General features: G+C 40.2%; 2 protein-coding genes across 8 annotated transcripts; one reads left to right on the forward strand and one right to left on the reverse strand.

The window, feature by feature from the left end:
* Window positions 1-407: 407 nt before the first annotated feature.
* On the forward strand, window positions 408-3339 carry si:dkeyp-38g8.5 (uncharacterized protein LOC568385 homolog). Of its 4 annotated transcripts, XM_035996238.1 has the most exons (5): window positions 408-627; window positions 1302-1395; window positions 1775-1862; window positions 1946-2236; window positions 2270-3339. In XM_035996238.1, exons 1-5 carry the CDS (start codon window positions 555-557, stop codon window positions 2645-2647), a joined length of 924 nt encoding a protein of 307 aa, XP_035852131.1. In that variant the 5' UTR covers window positions 408-554; the 3' UTR covers window positions 2648-3339. The 4 variants fall into 4 exon arrangements, with proteins under 4 accessions (XP_035852131.1, XP_031169475.1, XP_031169477.1 ...); XM_031313615.2 differs by having other exon boundaries at window positions 1946-3339; XM_031313616.2 differs by lacking the exon at window positions 408-627 and adding an exon at window positions 769-832 and having other exon boundaries at window positions 1946-3339.
* Window positions 3090-18968, reverse strand: epyc (epiphycan). Of its 4 annotated transcripts, XM_035996235.1 has the most exons (11): window positions 18708-18968; window positions 15665-15868; window positions 10386-10563; window positions 9716-10024; window positions 9413-9679; window positions 8897-9073; window positions 7257-7373; window positions 6866-7024; window positions 6569-6771; window positions 5338-5433; window positions 3090-4019 (listed from the first exon to the last, which is right to left on the reverse strand). In XM_035996235.1, exons 2-11 carry the CDS (start codon window positions 15854-15856, stop codon window positions 3849-3851), a joined length of 1869 nt encoding a protein of 622 aa, XP_035852128.1. In that variant the 5' UTR covers window positions 15857-15868; window positions 18708-18968; the 3' UTR covers window positions 3090-3848. The 4 variants fall into 4 exon arrangements, with proteins under 4 accessions (XP_035852128.1, XP_035852129.1, XP_031169473.1 ...); XM_035996236.1 differs by having other exon boundaries at window positions 9452-10024; XM_031313613.2 differs by having other exon boundaries at window positions 9413-10024.
* Window positions 18969-20485: the final 1517 nt, after the last annotated feature.

A 20485-nucleotide genomic window follows, 5' to 3' on the forward strand; every position in this document is an offset into this window, starting at 1 on the left:
TGTTCCTCCTATCTCCAAAATCCAGGACCCAGAATTAAATTGTCATTTTACAATTATTAAAAAAACAACAACTAGGTTTTAAGCAAATAATCCACCAGTAACCTATAATAGAAATAAAAAGAATAAATAAATCAGAATGAGATTCCTTGACAAAGTATGTAATAAGTAAGTAAAGTGTATTTGTATAGCGCCTTTCACAGATAAAAATCACAAAGTGCTTCACAATAAAATGTAATACAATACAACACATTAAAATACGAGAACATTTAAATACAAATAGAAAACATAACAAACAACCATAAAAACCCCTCGACTGCCATCTGATAACAACATCTGAATAGAATATTCTTTAGCAGTGTGCTAAACCTCCACAGCTGGACGGCGATAGTGAGCTGATTTTGCCATTGGCGCCTCCTCGTCCACAGGCAGTAAAGCGCTCTCCTAAAAAGTAAGCGAAGAAGAAGATAGGGTCCCTCTGAAGGAGGAACGAGCAGGGAACGAGTGTTTTCTTACGAAGGGCACTTGATAAAGACACTAAAACGAAAAAGAGAAAAATGGAAATCGAGGATCACTCTTACACGAGCACCACTTACGATAAAGTCAACCCCGTAGAGTTCACATATAAAAGTAAGTATAGGCAGCAAGAAATGTCACGTTTTAATCAAGCTAGGACTAGGTTAGCTTGGACGCCTAGCTAGTAACCTAGCAAGTGGGCTCCACGGTGAAAGTAACCAATAAGCACGCTTCCGTTCAACAATTAAAAAAAATAAATAAATAAAAAAAAAAAGTGAATGCAACGTTAGTTAACCCATTTTTCAGCCGGCGTCTAATGGTAATGTAGGCCGTATTTGTTGTGTACTATTTGTCTAAATGAGTAAATAGCCTAACAAACCAAACTAACTGTTAGATTGTGATCTCACACCTGTTGATAAATTAATCTAAACAGCTGAGCTGGTTGGGGGGAAAGTCTTCCCACTGTACAATAACCAGTATTAAATGTAATTTTCTTAAAGTGCTAATGTTATATTTAAGTCGGGAATTGTGGACTGACACTTTTTTTTAGAATCAGAATCAGAATCAGAAAGGGCTTTATTGCCAAGTACAATTTGTCATTGTGTTGTTGGAGCATGTCACACATTCAAATATAAGAAGGATAAAAAGAATATAAACAATATAAGTATAAACATATACACACAGTATGTATTAATAACGATAAAATAAATTTAAATAAATAGTTTTAGCTTTCAAAACCCCTTGTACAGTAATTTCTAACTAATTTATTTTCTCTCTCTCCCTCGTAGTGAGTGCAAACGAAATTGAAGAATTTGTAAAGCTGAGGGTTTCAAACCATAACCTCTTCTCTGGAAGGAGAAATACTTCCATGTGGGCATGGAGGTATGCCAGCAAGTTAAAGCTCTGAGAGACATTACTGTGTGAAAATAGAAAAAGGTCTAAATTCCTGGATGCATTCAGATTTGTATATGCATAGGATGTTCTACGCTAAGCCAGTACAAAATCAGATAATTGAAAATGCTTGTTAATATTCACATTTTAGCTAAAACCATTAACCTTTTGGTATTTTTACTTTAAAACAATGCCTTTGTAGATTGCGTTGTGTTGATGCTTATACTGTATTATTTGTTTATGCTTATTTTATATTTCGTCTTTCAATGTAAAACACAGAGTTTACGAGCACATTTCATTGTGCTATATAACATTGCCATTGAACGATTAATAGATTAGCAAAATAGTTGACGATTAAATTATCTTTCAGGGCCATCCTGAAACATATGGGCTTGCAACACAAGATGACCCATAGTCAAGCATCCAAAAAGTGGGAAAACTTGAAGAAGAGATACAAGGTACAGTTTAAATGAAGCACTCAGATAACAAGCATTTTGACAAATTTCCTTCTTCATTCATTGCCCTCTCTCTTTTTCCTCAGGACCTAAAGAATCCTCCAGATGGGGTGAAAGTGTTCCCTGAAACGTGGCCTTATTTCAATCTGATAGACGACGCCATGGAGGGTCGACTGAAAGGCAGTGCCCCCATCCTCAAAGCCCTCCCCACCAATGGTGATTTCTTACCCATCTACAAACCCAAGAAAAGGAAGGCATCCATGGTGATAAACTCCCCTGTGCCTTCATTAGCAGGCGGGCCAGAGATCGAGGTTACCCTGAATGGAGATGAGGATGAGGAGACGGTACAGGACGAGGAAAGCCAGGGAATGGATCATACCATGCAAGAGATGGAGCACGACAGGAACACAATGGACAGCGAAAGACAGGCGATGGAGAGGGAGAAACAGGTGATAGAGAGGGAGCGGCTGGTACTGCAGAGGGAGAGAGCTGTGCTGTACAGGGAAGTCGCCGCTCTGGACCGAGACAGAGCCTCGCTGGAGAGAGAGAGGGCGACAATAGAGAGAGAAAAGGCAGTGATGGAGAGGGAGAGGGCGATGGTGGAGAGGGACAGAGGCGCTGTGAGCAGGGACTGGCTGGCTCTGGAGCGAGAGAAAGCCAGGCTGGAGAAACTTAAAGAAAGGACTGAGGAGGTTACAGAAGAGAGCAGCAAGGTGAACGACACAGATGTCTTGGACAGGAAGGAGAGATTCCTCAACTTGTTTGAAAAACTTATTGAAAATTTTTGATTCGTGGGGGTTTTTCCTGCACAAAACCTTCCCAGAAGAAACTTTCTGAGCAGTTTCCACCTTGGTTGCATCTGCATATAATTCAAAATGCACATTATACTTCACCTAAGTTGTCAATGAAAACGTTGAGCCACTCCTGGTTCGGAGAGGTCTTCAAAACAACTTTATTCACTTGTGGTTATTCCATACAGAGCACACAATAGCAAGCTATTAGCATTATTCTTAACCCCATCCACAATCAAAATAAACCCCCCCCCCCCCCCCAGCCTCCCAAATCAAACAATAGTCTTTATTTGATCGACTCTAGACATTAGAGTCTTTGCTATTGTGCACGGTTAAAACATCACTTTTTGAAATGTAATTTACTAAATATTGCAGTTCATGTAAAAAATATTTTTTCAGAATATATATTTTTATATTACAGTACAGACTTTACAACAAATGATTGTGTTTAAATGCGTCTTTTATTGCATTAGTCAATTTACCTTTCATTAAGCTCCAGCTTCAATAAGTTTATGCTAGTATACATTTCCAAAAGTGTTAGATTTGTCATTAATATTAATATTATTTTTTATTTTTTACAAAACAAACATATTTAAACAATATTACTGGTTGTATTTCTGTCATGAAAAGACAATTAAACAGACACATACATGCCATTTGAGGGTTTTTAATAAACTGATTTCTCCGAATACCACCTATTGCTAATCTCTTTTACTTTTCATCAAGTTGCGGAACAGGAACAGTTTGGCTTTTGAGAAAGTTCTTGTGTGTATGTGTGTGTATTTGTACGTGTGTGTGTACGTGCATTTTGATAGGTGTGGGTTTGTGAGAGTGACAGTTTCAGTGTGTATGTGTGTTGTTGTGTTATGCCTGGCATAAAAAAATCTGAACAACAGGAAGAAGGTGCAGTAGAGCAGTGTATATGTGCTTGATCACCAGAATCTGACTCAGAATCTATGTGTTTGTAGATGTTTACGGAACATATATTTCCACACAGAGTTTTACTGATCCATAGTATATGTAAGCAGCATGTATGGCAGTTTGTAATTGTAATTAGTTGATTGTTTGTTTTGAGGAGTGATAAATTATATGCATGTCTGCGTGTGTGGCTTTATGTGTCAATATGTACAAATATGTGTGCATGTGTTTGTATTCTCGGGAGTCAGTGTGCAAGAGTGTAAGGTATGTGTCTGTGTGGTTAAATGAGATCCCCGATGGGTATACGGGGCAGGCAGACGTAAGCCTGTGGGGTCCTGCTAAGGTTGATGGGGTTGCCGTCCAGACGGATGTCCTCCAGTGCATTCCTGATGTAGTTGAAATCTTTCAGGTTGCAGAATGTGTCCTCGTGCATCATTTGAATATTGTTACGCTGCAATAGATAGAGGATAATGAGATATCATCTCCATGCATATTAGACTTGCTTTGATGAATCCAATTATAATGGAGAAATATGATCATCAAAGATTACACTAGGGCGTGTACGGAGTATTGGACAAATCGTGGCATGAATTCTAAAGGATTTATAAAACCGCTAGGTTACACAGTAACCATATCTGTCCCCTCCCTTCCAGGTTGGTAAGAATATCTGGATTTGTTAAAACAAACAGGTTCAGCCTGTTTCATTCAGATATATACTTCCATGTATTTATTGGTAAAACTTCAGGTTTAGTTCTTTGAATGTCAATCTTCAAATCTTAATTCTGAAATTTTAAATTGTTTGTTTTGATTTGCTGAAGCAGAGTAGGGAGTTCCGGCACTACTTCACGTACTTCCAAGGTGCATTGAGAAGGGAAAAAACTCCAACACTTATACAACCTTATTGTTAGACCAACACATTTCAGCTTGTGGTCTTCATCAGGGTCAGTTTGTTTTGATTTGTTGAAAGCAAAACCTAAATACATCCAAAAAGATACTTTGAAATCATTCAAATTCAATCAGGTTGGATACTACCAGTGTCCTATTCCACAGGCTACTCTAGGTTTCAGGGTTTTATTTCTTGGTGGCATAAATACATATTGTTTCATGAGCTGTTCAGTGACAAGAGCTTGCTTCAGTGCAGAGTGAATACCTGAAAGGAATATCTCATTTGAGTTAGCTACTTAAAGGCCATGCACACGCTCTCCCACACAGGGGTTTTCAATGACCTTTGCCTAATTAGACCATGTGTGCGTGTGTGCGTGCGTGTGTGCGTGTGTGTGTGTGTGTGTGTGTGTGCTTGACCCATCCCTCTTATTGACTGTGTTGCACCTGTTTTGGTGAGAGAAGCTACACCTTTCGCATTCTTATTGGTTCGTGAAGTTTCGTGACATCATGATGTAATTTCAGCATAGCTCTACCCACTTCAACATGAACACCAAAGTGAAAACACCTGTGTGGGTGAACAGCACCTGTGATTTGTTATTCCAGATTGACTTTGGTTTTATCATGTTAATTGTTTTGTATTACATTTTATATTATTGCTTGTTATGCACATTCTTTTTATTTAATGTTGTTTCCCTGTATTGATGCAGATCTTAACCCATCTGCCTCAACTGGAAAGCACTTTGGATCAACTTCTGTTGTTTTTAAATGTGCTATATGAATACAGATGACTTGACTTACTTTCATATCAAATTACAACTACAAAGAGACTTTTAATGTTGAGCAGTGGTGGGGAGTGGTAAGACATGAGGCCAAAGCAGATATACCTGTAGGTGTAGAGATCGCAGGCTGTCTGGTAGAGGCACGGGGATGTAATCAATATGGTTGTCTGTTAGGTACAGGTACAGCAGGCTAGTCATATCCTGAATACAAAAAGAAAAGATATAAGTCGTTATTGGCTGAGGCCTTAAGAATTCCCAACACATTTTAATGTAGTCTACAATACAACATTGTTATTTCAAAGCTTTTGCGACTTTGCTGTACACTCCTATCCTACTGCTGTAACCTTGCTGTTATCTTCCTCCATACGACATCATTCCCTACATTCTGCTGAGATAGCTGTTTGTCTCACTATCATATCTCCAACCACTCATGTGGTTGGAGATATGATCATTTATAGCACAATCTTATAATTTGTTCACAACAAATTTTTCATGGACAGAAAACCAATATCACAAGTACTCTAAAATTATATAAAGGTAAAACAGAAGTGTGCAATGCAGTATTAAACGCTCTAAAGCAGTACTACATTGTGTGTGAGGGAGCCTGACCAAGACTAGATTTCTGAGGTTGATGTCTGTATTAATATCTGAGAATGAATGAAATCCGAATATAGTATATCCAGTCGGACATTTGTTAATTTATAAGAAGGGGGACTAACCCGGTTGCCGGTCACCCGGTTTAGAGAATATAGAATATTATAGATCCAAGACGAAACTGACACAAGGGCGGGACTCAGAGAAAAGGAACAATTAAAATTCCGTTTGCTACTTCAGCACGTATTGTGAAACGGTCACAGTTTGGTTAGGTGTAGGAACAAAAACTATTTGATTAAGTTTAGGCACCAAAAACTACTACTAGAAAAAGATCATGGTTTAGTTTAAAATCTGTACATCAGTACATAACTTCACTGCTTTGCTCCCATCATAATTACTACAACCACCAGAGGGTGCTGCCTAACAATAAAGGTAAATATGCGTCATAATTGCTGCTTGTACAAACAAACTAAACAACCCCATTGCCCCAGCACTTTCTCTGTTACTAGGTGTGAGAGGGGAGAAGGCAGGTTAACAAGGGGCATGGATTTTGGTCATTTTTCTAACAAGGGGGATGGCATCCCTCTTTCAAATCACCTACTGGTAATATTGGCAGAAAATTTGTTTTGAATTGTGAGAATTGTGATCAAGATAAGCAAAAATATTGACCGATATATCGGCCTTTATTGATTGGGCTTGAGTGTGTGACAGTAATTGTAGTAAGTATGGAGGTTGTACGTACTTTGAATGCCTCTTTGTGAATACCCTTGGTGCCAATATTGTTATGGCTGGCATCGATCAGGCTCATGGTCTCTGGGAGGGCAGGCAGCTGTGAGATATGATTTTCTCGAATCACCAGCTCCTCCAGCTCAGGCAGACCCATAAATGCTTTCTCATCGATGGACGTTATCTCGTTGGCGGTTAAGTCAATCTTTTTCAGCTTGCCTGGAAGGAGGCAAAAAACACTCTAAAACATCAACTCTATATTTGGTTCTGAATATCTCTGGTCTAATACTTATACATTTTCTTTCCAACATACTCATGAAGGCAAAGTCGGACTTGTTGATCTTGGTGATTCTGTTGTAGCGGGCGTAGAAGTGAGTGGTGTCTTTGGGAAGAGGTGGAACACTATCCAGCTTCAAGTCATCACAGTAGACCGAACCACCGAGGCACGTGCACAGCAAGCAAGTGGGCATACCTGCAGCACAGGGACAAGAAGGAGAAGAAGAGCAGAGGGAGGGAATAAAATATGAAAAAGTAAGAGGTAGAATGTATTTCAGAGGACAGTTGGATTCAGCCTCTAATTGTCCACAGGGCAAAGGCAATCAAATTAGGATTCAGGATATCACGGTTTGTGCGCAAGTTCCAAAGGGAACGGACATTTTTATTATTATTCTCTGAATTCCATGCCTGTGTTGTTAAATACTGACCTTCCCTGTCAATCACAGGCTCATCGGGCTCGTCAGGTTCACCAGAGCTCACTGACCCTTCTACACCGCCAGTACCCTCCTGAGGGGTTTCTGGTGTAGTCGGAAGCAGCCCCTCCTCTTGTTAGAGACAAGATTAGGTGTTAAAGAAACAGGTTAGATCAGCATGGACAGCATGTCTGGCAATCAGTAGCCCACTGTTTGCCGCAGTTATAAGTTACACACAGTATATTAGCAGTGTTAACCAAGTGTTTATGGCATTTAACTGATGGACGGAAGTTAAATGAAAATGCCTTTTTGGGGTTAATAATGAACTGTGGGGTGGCTGGATAGCTCAGTTGGTAGAGGGGGTGCCTACATATAGAAGTTTACTCCTCAACGCAGCGGACCCGGGTTCGACTCCGACCTGCAGCCCTTTGCTGCATGTCATTCCCCCCTCTCTCTCCCCTTTCATGTCTTCTGCTGTCCTATCAAAATAAAGGCTGAAAATGCCCCAAAAAATAATCTTTACAAATAAAATAATGAAATGTGCTCTGCTGAGTGGTCACGAACAATATGTTAGCAAAGAACCCAAAACATTTTTTAGGGAAGCCACTTCAAATGGGTGTCATCTTTAGGATTTCAGTTGCCCCATGGGGGGCTACTAGGCTTGACAACTGTGGACTTGGTATACACATTTATGTGAAAATGGTTCCTGCAGTAGATAAATCATTGCTCAAGTGCTGCCACTGTCCCTTTTCCGCAGACAAGGTGCCAATGCTCAAATCACTTCTTGCAATACATCTTGCACCGTCTAAGCGTTTTCATTTCAAAACATTTCTTGACCAGCAAAATTGGCTCCACTCTAGTACTTTAAAGGTGCCCTGTAGAGTGTCTTGTAAAGAAACGTTTTGGTTTACATTAAATGTTTCTCACCATGTGTATTTCTGACGTTTAACAAATGTGATGAATTAATTTCTGTACTCATTTGCAAAACTGAGTTTTTGAATAATTTAAATCATGCAATCATGGTTGCATTATAGGAACTAAATAACGGACTCAGAGATGGGGCCCTTTCATTTGAATTTAAATTGCTCTAGCATATTTTTAGCTTCCGGGTTTGGCTCCAGGAAAGTTGTACAGACATAAAACCTTCATGGATTGAAAAAAGTAATAATTTACCCTATTTGCAGTTGGAGTTGAAGAGTCTTTTATAATGGTGGTCTATGGAGGAAATGCTTCTTGGGCCGTAGAATGTTTTTTTGTTGCAGTAATGCGAGCGGACACTAGGATAATTTGGCAGCAAGGCTGAGTGGAGGTTTAGTTTAACTAGCTAGCAGTCTTCTTTGTCACTGTCTTTCCTGATGCAATGTAGTGCTTCTTTGCGTTACTGCCACCATTTAGCGCAATAGCGTGAAACAAGCATAAAAAAATATGCATTGCATGCATGCATGTATGTCCTTCTGTGTCTTCGTCAAACAAAGCTCCACAGGGTACCTTTAAAATTGCTGGTCTCAAACAAGGGCCAGTTCATGAAAATATTAATTGGCTCAGTATCGGCAATGGCACCTTGTTTTTGGTATACCTTTTGGAGTGTGAGGCATGGACTTTAGTTTTTACCTTGCCTTTTACATATCTCACACAAGTCGAGATTAGATACTGACCTTTATCAGTGTCAGGGATCAGCGTTACCTCAGGGACCTCTGCATCTCCAGAGCCAGAGACACCAGAAGCCCCAGAAGATCCAGAGAACCCTGAGGTTCCTGACGCTCCTGAGAACTCCCCTGAAGCACCCGATGCCTCGCTAGGGGTAGTCTCGGGAATGAGGGGCAGCTCCTCCTCTTGTTAGAGCCAAGGGTTTGGGTTAGGAGACATGAGATTAGGGAGGTGGAGGGGTGAGATGGACAATCAATCAACCCATTAATCAATCACACTCACATTTTAGATGAGACAGGAGGTTAGGAGAACAATGATTATGAGTAACACAAATACAGTGACACGCAGTAGAACAAATAAGTAAGATTACAAGCAAAACAAAAATCAACATTTAACTACATTTAAAAAGGACGCAGTTAAATGGAATTTATGAATCACATAGAATAAGACAAGTTATTTCTAAACACATCAAGAAATAGTCGCCGCAAGCCTTACTAGCAGACATCTGCTGTAAAAATACTAACCTCCAGATAACAATGTTATCCCTGAGTCACCGGACTCACCAGAGCTTCCGGAGGCCCCTGAGATCAAAAGATCTCCGGAGAACCCGGAACCAGACTGGTCCCCAGATCCTCCAGAGCCCAGGGGCAATTCAATGGAAATACCAGAGCCAAGGTCCCCAGAAGCTCCAGAAGTATCCCCTGAAGCTCCAGAAGTATCCCCAGAGACTCCAGAAGTATCCCCGGAGGCTCCAGAAGTATCCCCAGAGGCTCCAGAAGTATCCCCGGATCCTGAGAGATCCCCAGATATCAAGAGATCCCCGGATCCTGAGAGATCCCCAGATATCAAGAGATCCCCGGATCCTGAGAGATCCCCGGATCCTGACAGATCCCCAGATATCAAGAGATCCCCAGATACCAAGAATTCCCCAGATCCCCCAGAGCTGAGAAGCTCCTCAGAGGCTCCGGAGATCAGGACAATATCACCAGAACTCCCAGAGCCGCCGGAGAACAGTAGGTCTCCTGAGCCTCCAGACCCAGAAGCCCCAGAAGCTCCAGAGGCCCCAGACCCTACGGAGCCCCCAAAATCCCCGGACACATGAAGGATGTCAATGGGCGTCAGACGCAGCTCCACCTCTTGTTAGAGACAAGATTAGGTATTAATAAACAGACTGATGAAATGGATCATTAATCAGGTTTGAAGCTCACAATGATGATTAGGTTAAGTAGTTGGTGACAAATGGACACAATGATTGAAAAGGACACATTTAACCATTAACAGCTAGTTAAATGGAAGACATGCACATGGAAAAGATGATTGTTGAAGATGCACACAATGAGTTTAGAGAATAGATTAGAGTATCTTTGTTTTGGATGTTTTTGTCATTGTGGGTTACGCTGCTTTTACAACTCCAAAGGCCCAAGGAACAGCAAGGCCCTCTCTTTAACACAGTGAACTTCAGTGACTCTATGTTTATGGGTGTGTGCTTTTTCAGACCTTTCTGTGTGTCTGGGCCCATGAGAACCCCAGAACCCCCTGAACCCTGAGGCGTGAGCTGGGGTGTTAGGGGCAACTCTTCCTCCTCCTCTTCCTCCTCTTGTTCTACTTGTTCTTCCAACGAGGCCTCAGGTACAGGGTAGTTATAGTCAGGTGGGGCCAGTGTTCCAATCTCTATCTGAGGAAAAGACAGCAGTAGTAAGTAAAAATGTATGAGACGAGATGTTTTTCTCAATCTGTAGTCTACATAACAAAAACTCCAAAAACTAGTCAGAGTAAGCACTTAGCCGTTTTTTTGTTTCATCTTTGCTGATCCTGAATACTATTTTTTTTAAGTAAGCTAACTTTTTCCTGATATTAATGTACACAGGCAAAATACAGGCCAAGACATTTTGCTCTGTTCCAAAGTAATGTTTGGTAAACTTTAAGAAGACAATTTAGCAACCTAACAAATGGTGACAGATCTGCCCTATAATAAACCATACTTCTGAAAGCCTGTTCATTAAAAAGTCTACCACTGATTTTAAGAGAATAATCAGAACACTGGTGCTTCCTTATTCAATTAAGTTTATACAGTATGCACAGTATGTAGTCTGTCATCTCTTGACTGTTTTTAGAATATGAAAGACATACTTCATATTTAGGCATATACTGAAGCATGGAGGACAACATGCTAAATGTTTGACAACAGCATATTATGTAGCAAGACTTCTGCATTTTTTAAGACGAAACTGACATTTATTTCACAAGATGACGACAGTTAGGGCATTTAGAATCAGAATCAGCTTTAATGGCCAAGTACTGTAAGTGTGTGAACACATACAAGGAATTAATTTTAATGACAGGGAAGGTAATGTTTTGCATCTGTTACAACTATCATTCCAACAATAACTTAATTAATAACAATGTGTTGGGACACAGTGTAAGGAAAGTTTTGATCCTATCCATTACAACTTTCATTTATTTTATCTACATGTATTATAAGCAGGGATATACAGGCCAATAACGTTTAGGTGCTCTGTAAGTAAGTGAAAAAAACCCTTTGACCTCTGTGATCATCATAGGACAAATACACAAGTTGATGAATACAAGGCAGGTAAGTCAGTTCTTCATTTCTCCCTCTCTAGTGTGATATATTAAAAACTGGCAAAAGGCAAAAAAGTAAAGAGGTGAAGTCTCCAGAACTGAGACACTGTGATCGGAGGTGGCAGTTAAACTGCCATATTACTGTATCAAGGACCAAAACTAAGAACCATGAGACGAATATCATCTCTACCACTAGATGGCAGCAACGTGTACGGATTAGGAGTAGAGGCTATAGAAGACATTTTTGTAGTAGAACAAAGCTTAGTTTCACTTGCCACCAACCATTTGCACTCTCTGAATGTATATTTGTATATGGAACATGTTATACATTACAGCAGATATACAAAACAGATAGCTTGCCATCTAAAATGCCAAAAGGAAAATAACTTTCTTTTTTATATGAATTTAGTTAGGAGCTCTTGTTTATATATACTTGGTTCTGAACTAAGCAGTAATAGAGGGATGCTTACACATGACTTGTTTGCGAGGACAAATCCAATGACAGCCTCTGACATAATAAATTTGTAGTCTTTATTAAAGGATTTTTAAAGAAACATTAGCCTATAGATTCCACATATTTACTGCAACACATTGATTTGTGCTAAATGCAATTCAACCTGGTTGCATGTATTTAGTGTGTTCTTTGACAAACTGCAAAGGGTATATTCCAAGGACTAAAGGACACAACATGTTAATGTCTCTTCTACCCTTCTACCTATTTCAATATATCAAATTGTATAAACAAAAGGCTTAGCTTCTTTGTTTATCAAATAAGCTATCCTTTATGTTTTATGTTGGGAAATAAATTAAAAGACAACTCTGCAAAACCAACCAAGCTTCATGAATTACAGGGCTCTGTGGTTCCTTCATTAAAAGCTTTAGGTATATCCATCTGGTATTATAATTGTATTTACACTCATTGCAGTTGCTCTTTGATGTGCAATCAAACCTGCACTTCTATCATTCTCCAGACGAGGGCAATGAACCCCCACACACCACCACAGGTAATACCTGACACCCTCTCACACCCAACAAGGCTGACTCAACCCTCCAAAAAGGGAATGGTCCTTGTGGAACCAAGACACACATGGTAGCTCCAAGAATCCATATTTTAGTCTTTTTAGCTAAATTCCACCACAGTAAGCAGTTGTCAGTAAGACAAGAGGTATGAATGTATATCAGTACAATAAATCAAGTCAAACAAGGTACAGCCTTTAAGCTATCTATGGGTTACAAGAATTATCACAAAATTAAAAGTCATTCAGAGACTTTAAATGCAGCAATGAAGAAATGTCCAGTCACATTTTACAGCTTGGCAGAGACACAGTTTAGGATACAACAAGGTAGGCCTTTGAAAAGTCTTGCACAGAGTTTGCTCGCTGCAGCTCTCCCCTTCATTTCCCCCTTTACCCAAAGCAAACATATATACCCGAGGGGATAGAAGAGGCGAAAAGCTGGAAACCAAAAATACTAAGAAAAAAATCTCTGGAAACAGCATGGGAATAGAGAATGCACAGGGATAGACGTTGAATGTGAGCATCAAGCTGACGCCAAATGGTATGTTGCTGCTGTAGCCAATACAATCAGTAGGTGCATTCAGCACGGTAAGGGAAGTTTCAGACTTTTCCAAAAAGTCCTTGCACTGGTTCACCAGCTGCTTCCTTTACAATAAACAAAATGACAGAAGTATTGCGAAGAACGAAGAAATGTGCACCAGGACCACCCATCTCATGTTTCATGCCCAGATACTGCACAGCATGTACAATATCAAGTTAATCATATAAAGTGTTGGGTTCAATGAAAAGCCATGTGGCAAATTTTGAGTCACATTTATGAGGCTCTCCTGCAGCAATTTAAAGTCTGTTAAACCACATGATGATGATGTTTTTGTTATTCTGTTAATTAGTGAGCTTTAAGGTGCTGCTAGACATATTTTGTTACCTTTGGACAGAGCCAGGCTAGCTGTTTCCCTGTCTTTATAATAAGCTATGCTAACAGGCTGTAGCTTCATATTTAATGCACAGACACGAGAGTAGTATACATCTTTCATATAACTCTCGGCAAGAATGCAGGGACAAAATTCCCTGTATTTTCATGTAATATTATTTATTATAAAGAGACAAGATTATGATATTAATTATTTGAAACATGTACATTGAATTTATTTAGTTGTTTTCCAAATGGAGCAAATTAAGAACTACCAGTGGCTGGCAAAAAATGTACTTAGTAATACAACCCAATACAGCAGCAGCATAAACAGCAACTTCTGAAATTACCTTAGAGTTTAATACTTGAGGATTTAAACTCTGTTTCAAAATGATGAAAGACAGATTAAATGTCTTGGTGAAACTAAGAAGATGTCTAAATTAATCTAAAATCGGTGATTAAAGCATTTGCAGAGACTTTTGAATGCAGGAGACTGAAGACGATTTGCTTGGATAACATCGTAGATGAGCCTTTACTTCTCTCAAAAGAGACAAGCCCTGAGGAGAAAGAAGAGAAATTCCAACAGAGGGCTGGATGTGGAAAGTAAAGAGTCAGCATTCCAAAGACATGGAGCTCATCTTCGCGTCATTTCTCCCCTGACATCTGATGCATGTGTGTGTGATTAAAATCCATTTAATCCTCATTCTTCTTTTAAGCAACCAGTATATCTAAGGAGCTGCCCTTTCACCTTTAACTGTGCAAAACAAAAACAAAATGACAGATCCTTGCAATATGCTATTTCTCCACACACAATGCTGCAATTATGAGTCAGAACGTTGTATCTATTCAGTGCAAACAACTAAATAGGAAAGATTCTAGGAGCTCTAATTGTAATGTTTTTACTCTTCCTGCTCCCACAGACTCCCCCACAATCTTATGCAATGTGCGGTGTCATTTCCAGGCTTGTTAAACAGGCAGACATTATCAAAGTCATTCCCCTGCAACACATTACAACTTTCCCACCATGAACACTGTCAGCTGTACAACTTTGCACAACATAATTTAATATAGACAAAAGGCTGTTGTACCTTTTTGCAACTCTTGATGGAAATAATTCACGGCTTTATGTCGTTAGTTCTACTACATATTGTCATATCTGCTAAATCTGCATTGGATTGTGGGATTGGCCTTAGGTAACAGCAGTAGTGTGAGTGCAATCCACATCGGGTTTAAGTTAAATCACTGGCTCAGAAGAAGACTGCTGAAAATCCAACATCTTGACATTGCCTTGGCCTAATTTCCATGTTACAAAGAGATATGAATGGGAACATGAAATTTGGCTAAAGCTTGCCATCCCAGCGTGCCCTGCAGTCTTGCCACATCACATTTCAACTTAAGCTGATTTAAAGGGCACTTCTGGAATCCATCAGGCAGCGAGTAACCCTTTCTGCCTCTGTTCTCCACTCATCTTTTAAAAATTGTTGTGCTGAGCAGAATTTGAGCAGAATGAGAAAAGTAGTAAGTCACAGAGGGCACAGCAGTCATTGAGTTTGAGCACATGCTCTATCTGTGTTTCCTGTATTTTTCCTCTTTACTTGTTACTGAGAGTCTAACTACTTCTTCTTTGATTTTTGGAGGCAAATAAAAGATTCCACGTATAAAAACTACTTCAGATGCAGAAGAATTCAGCCTGTGGAGACTTTAGGGCATGTAATTTAAATGGTGGCTGGCCAAGGTATAAAAGTGAAATATTTTGGCCACAATAGTACATAAAGTTGGAGAGCAGTTTGTACATCATCCAAATGGCCGCATTTGGTATCAGCAGGATACCTCCCCTGCTAAATGAACCTGGTGATCTTGGTTCAAAACTTGCCACTTATTACACTGTCATGGCTGTGATTTGTGGAATCAGAAGAAAACCGTGACTTTTTGGAATTGTAGCAGTCTGCATGTTTTAAGATGTGAGTTGTATATCATGTTGATGTGATATTGTTTATATTTTTATCTGTCTCCACACCAAAATGTTATATGTCAATCACATGGCATGACCTATGACCCAATTTATTTACTTGAACTGCCAATTTAAGGTGACTGCAGATCTCGAAATCAGGAGGTGAAGTATTAAGATCAACGTAATAATAATAATGTAAATGTTATAAAGACATAAGTGTTTTCTGTGTAATGACAGTTGGAGCTTAAAGGCCAGGGTATGAGGGTATCTGTATGTTTTGGCCAAACATTTTCTCTTGACCGATACAGTTTCTTACCTGAGGATCATCAATTGTCAGCCCATCTTCATAGTCATAGTTATCCTGGTTCTCCGAATTTAAATTGTCTAGATCTACATCATAGTTGGCGCTGTCGTATGTGTCCAAGTCCACTTGTCGGGAAAATCTGGGGCCAGCCACCGCCGCTTTAAGGACGAAGAGTCCAAAAACGAGCTGCACAAGCATCCTCATACTGTCGTCCACCTTGACATGAACAGAGAGATGTAGAGTAAAAAGGGGGAACGTCCATTTAAAGATTTACATTTGTAGACAGTTGCATGGAAGTTAGGTGAGTTTTCACTTGTTCAATTTATTATTTAATGTAATTTGTCTAATGTAACTAGTAATGTAATGCTAAAGTGAAAAAGGAACGAACATGCAGAAATTTACCTTTTTGAATATATATATATATATATAAACATATATAAACATATACTATGTTTTAATGCATAGCTTGTCCTCAATTCTAACAATAATAAATATACTGTATATATATACAGTATATTTATTATTGTTAGAATTCATGATATTGGCTGCGTAACCAGCATGGTACAACAGACCAGGGACTTGACATTGTGTAACATCACTAAGGTCAGTGATTTCATTACTGAGGTGCAGACAGCTGGAGGGATCAAATTTTGAGGGCCTCTTGCATCGTATTCAGAGTCTCACTATTTCGGGGGCAGCCATCTTGGCTCAAATCAGTACTTGCCTGTGGTGTGTCAAAAGTCAGAAGCTAGAGTTGATCTGATAAGGAACCATGGGAAATCTAATTTAGGCTTGGAGGATTTTTGGTTTTAAAAGTACTTAAATAGATTTTGGGTTGCTTCTTTTCCAATAAAACATTGTTAAAGCCGCATTTGAACTTATGTGTTTTTGGCTTCCATTTTTTCCCCAATCACACCAAAAAGGCTTTGGCAGAAACATGCAGCAAAATTCAAGGCAACAAACTTTAAATGAGGTTGCAGACAAAAGGGGCTTTTCTATTTGAATGTGAAATTAGCATGTATGATTTTCATTGGGTGCAGATCTACCATGCACTGCCCTGACCCAGATAGCTGCTGTTCATAATCTTGTTCATGTCCTCAGCAGCACAGCTCTGCTAAGCTTAGCGAGGTTAGTTAAGTTTATAAATGTGAATCCCTTGTGGTAAGTGCTAATAAGATTAGCATAAGTTAATTACCGCATAATTAGATGGCATTAATCATCTGTCAGTGGAGGAATTTCATAGCACACTAATAGCAGGTGTAGCCGCACTTCAGCAGGCCTGAGATAGGTGATGTGAAATCCAAGAAAAGAAGAAGAGTTTAAAGAGTCCTCTAGGCCGGGGCAGAGAAACGGAGAGCGAGGGAAGGGAAGAAGAGAAGAAAAGAGTGAGATGGCGAGAGAGACGTGGACAAGATGTTGGCCCTCAGGGTTAGGTGGAGAGAGTGAGGAGAGAGCAAGAGAGAGAGAAAGAGAGAGAGAGAGAGAGACACAGGTTTCTAAGCTAACTCGACCCCTCACCCTTTACAGAGGGCCTTTATGAGGCCCCATGCTGCCTGTCTCAGCACTCAAACTCCAAATTCCACCGAGGTTTGTGGACAGGATGGCAGTGAGTTACAGCTGCAAGGAAAAGCTTCATTCAGCAGTGAGGGTGCTCAAACACACACACACACACACACACACACACACACACACACACACACACACACACACACACACACACACACACACACACACACACACACACACACACACACACACACACACACACACATTCATGCACACACACACACACACACACACACATTCATGCACACACACACACACACACACACACACACACACACACACACACACACACACACACACACACACGCACACACACACACACACACACACACACACACACACACACACACACACACACACACACACACACACACACACACACTTGGAAAGACACATCCTCTGACAGATGCCCACTCTGTCTTAACACACCTATCTTTCAGAAAGAGAAAATTTGAGAAGCTGCTATTTTTGGGATGAGGACATAAAAACACCTTCACAGGTTATTTAAGTTGTGTATCAAATCGTTGTTGATATGAGAGGGATTTACTAATTATACAAATCAATCCCATCATTGTCTCTTGGAAATGTCCAACATGAACTGAGTGCACCTTATTGAGAAAAGGTGAGCTGACTGGTCAGCATCCCAACTGAAATAGACCTTCTGTCATGAGGCTATGAAATCCAGCATGGTTACACTGAAAGAGGGACTATACTAGAGACAGAGGTGTGCTTATACAGGCCATCACAGTGTACAGTGTGTGGAAACTGTGTATGTGTGTAGCCTCCAGACTACCTCTGTGTTATGCTTGGCTCTGGTTTGGGCATTCCTGATATCCAGTGATTCTACCTTCTTTACATTTAAGCAAACTTGACAGACGTTTTCTACAGGTTGCACAACAAACTGCTAACTGTTATCACAAAAAGGTTCAAAGGAACTTGGAAATCCTCAATCAAGCAGGTGACAAAAATTTAAGTAAGTAAGAAAATAATACATGCACAATATTCAGAATGTATAAAAAATTCTATTAGAGGATTTTTTTTTGTTTTTTCAGCAAAAAATGACAAAAAAGTTAAAGACTTGTTAAATCTCTTGAGGCAAAATTCTTGCATGCTTGCTTGATTAGATATTGCATCAAATAAAAAACAACGATGCAGCTGTCAAAATAAGTCAGTATCACCAAAGATGTCAATAATCCCAAAAACACCTGTCCGACACTCACACCTGAATCACATCTACTGAAGCTTAGAAAAACTACCAGCCAACACTAACAACCACTAAGACTGCCAAAGGACAACAAAGAAATCCACATTTCAGTCACCAAAGCAAATCCCTAAGTGAGAATAAAGCAGCTGCACCAGCAACCAATTAGCCAAGAAGCCCCTATATGCAAACCCTGAATAGCAGTGTCTTTGGAGGCGCAAGTCGAGCCTAATCTCCTGCTCTACAGAGCCATTGAGCCAGCATGAAGATAGCACCGAGAACGCTTACCTCTGTCTCCTGCTTTCCCGAATGGTCCCTTCAGCCGTGATGGAGATGCTGAGGGCTCCGGGACTTGGCCAATGGTGAGAGGTCGCACAGGGTGCCTTGAAGAGGGGAGGGTGCGTGTGTGAAGTGTGTGAAAGGTGTTGTGTGCGTGAATGTGACAAGTGTGTATGTGTGTATGTGTATGTGTATGTGTAGGTCTGTGCGCTCTGGCAGACCTGAGTGCCCTGCCGCTTATGTGTGAAGGTAGGCACTGAGACTGATTGGACCAGAGCAGACTGCTTTTGGTCATTCGGAGTGCGCCCACCCCACACCGTACACCCACATGCACGACCCTCTTAAACACTACACACACACACACACACACACACACACACACACACACACATAAACAGACACCAGACACAGAGAGAAAGAGAGAGCAAAGGCCTCCCAATGGCAAAATACCTTTTTATCCCTTACAAGAGTGTCCTTTATTTGTCTAAGAGTGTGGCTCAATCAGACTGAAATATTTGTCCGCCTTTTCCTGAGGTGAAACTCTGGCATGTGTTGCTTTCATGTATAGGGGGGGATCCACGGGGCCCTTGTACACAATGGGACCTCTGTGAGGAGCCCCTGTTAGCATGGTACTGAGAGGAAGTCCCCGCTTGGAGGAAGGCCTCTGCCCTACCTTTTGGTTCAAGCTCCCTTCTCTTTGCACCGTCGCTCGCTAAATGTTCTGCTTCAACTACAGATATGAGTTCAGTCGTGGGATACAATAACACGACTTGACGAAGAATGAGCTAATCTGGGGTGAGAACCTAATAGACCCAAGGGAAGTGGTTTTTTTTTTGCAATTCTACATCGATGTGAGTGCATGTTCAAAGAGATACGCTCATAGACTTGTCTTCAGTGTGCACTGTGAAAACACACAAGATGCTACTGGCTAGCTTTACTCTGTCAACTTTATTTGGCCACAATTTTGTCTCAACCTGCCCACCCCTCTCTCTTACTCCCATGGTAACTCTAGACCTTTTGATGAGTGAGGGGAAAAAGGACGTAGCCAGAATGCCAGAAATCCTTCTGCACCTGCCATATAGGCTCAGATTTTATTCAGGTCTTTTCTTCTGCCAGGCATTCTCAAAAGGCAAATACTGTAACTGAATTAAATGTTGCCCAAAATATCTTGACACAATGATTGATGCACAAAGAGTATGACACAGTCCATTGTAAAGAGCCTGAGAAGTCCTGCGGAGTTGGCCCACTCTGTAGAAGCATTCACATAATAATTGACAGTGAGGTGGCAATTCATTGCCAGCAGAAACATGGATTAAGTTTTGTACGTTTATTCTGGAGCTAGGGCTGGGAATATATTAAACCCAATTGATTAATTCAAATTTTAGTTTTTAGATGATGTAGAGTTATTACAACATGTACAAAATATAATTTTAGTCAAAAATCAACATAAAGTGTCTTAACTGTCTTAAGTCATTACCTGTGACAAGTTTACAACCATTCATGTCACTGTTTACGGATATGGGTATGGGATAACCTGTGTGTTTTAAATATGCATAATGATGACAGCCTGGCAGGTGGTGCAGGTCTTTTTTTAAATTCTTACTGAACATGATGTTTTTCATTTCATCTCCAGGCTTGAAAGAAATTGAGATTTAATATTTTTGGCCATATCATCCAGCTCTATCTGGAGCCTTCAAATGTTTGGGCAGAGGAACAAAGTGAAGGTAGGAACTACTAATCCATGCATGTTATTTCACAGTTTTGTAATTTCATAGCTCAAAAGGGTG

Source organism: Sander lucioperca, chromosome 20 (genome assembly GCF_008315115.2).
Source record: "Sander lucioperca isolate FBNREF2018 chromosome 20, SLUC_FBN_1.2, whole genome shotgun sequence".
In the NCBI taxonomy this organism is placed as follows: Eukaryota; Metazoa; Chordata; class Actinopteri; order Perciformes; family Percidae; genus Sander; species Sander lucioperca.

What these genes read in the sequence shown, in the direction of transcription:
- si:dkeyp-38g8.5 (XM_031313615.2), top strand. Translation starts at nt 555, where the DNA reads ATGGAAATCGAGGATCACTCTTACACGAGCACCACTTACGATAAAGTC. An exon ending in CGTAGAGTTCACATATAAAA is followed by an intron (nt 628 to 1,301) that starts GTAAGTATAGGC and finishes TCTCCCTCGTAG; the next exon opens with TGAGTGCAAACGAAATTGAA. An exon ending in ACTTCCATGTGGGCATGGAG is followed by an intron (nt 1,396 to 1,774) that starts GTATGCCAGCAA and finishes ATTATCTTTCAG; the next exon opens with GGCCATCCTGAAACATATGG.
- epyc (XM_031313613.2), bottom strand. Translation starts at nt 15,856, where the DNA reads ATGAGGATGCTTGTGCAGCTCGTTTTTGGACTCTTCGTCCTTAAAGCG. An exon ending in GGGCCCAGACACACAGAAAG is followed by an intron (nt 10,025 to 10,385) that starts GTCTGAAAAAGC and finishes GTCTCTAACAAG; the next exon opens with AGGTGGAGCTGCGTCTGACG. An exon ending in GATAACATTGTTATCTGGAG is followed by an intron (nt 9,074 to 9,412) that starts GTTAGTATTTTT and finishes GGCTCTAACAAG; the next exon opens with AGGAGGAGCTGCCCCTCATT.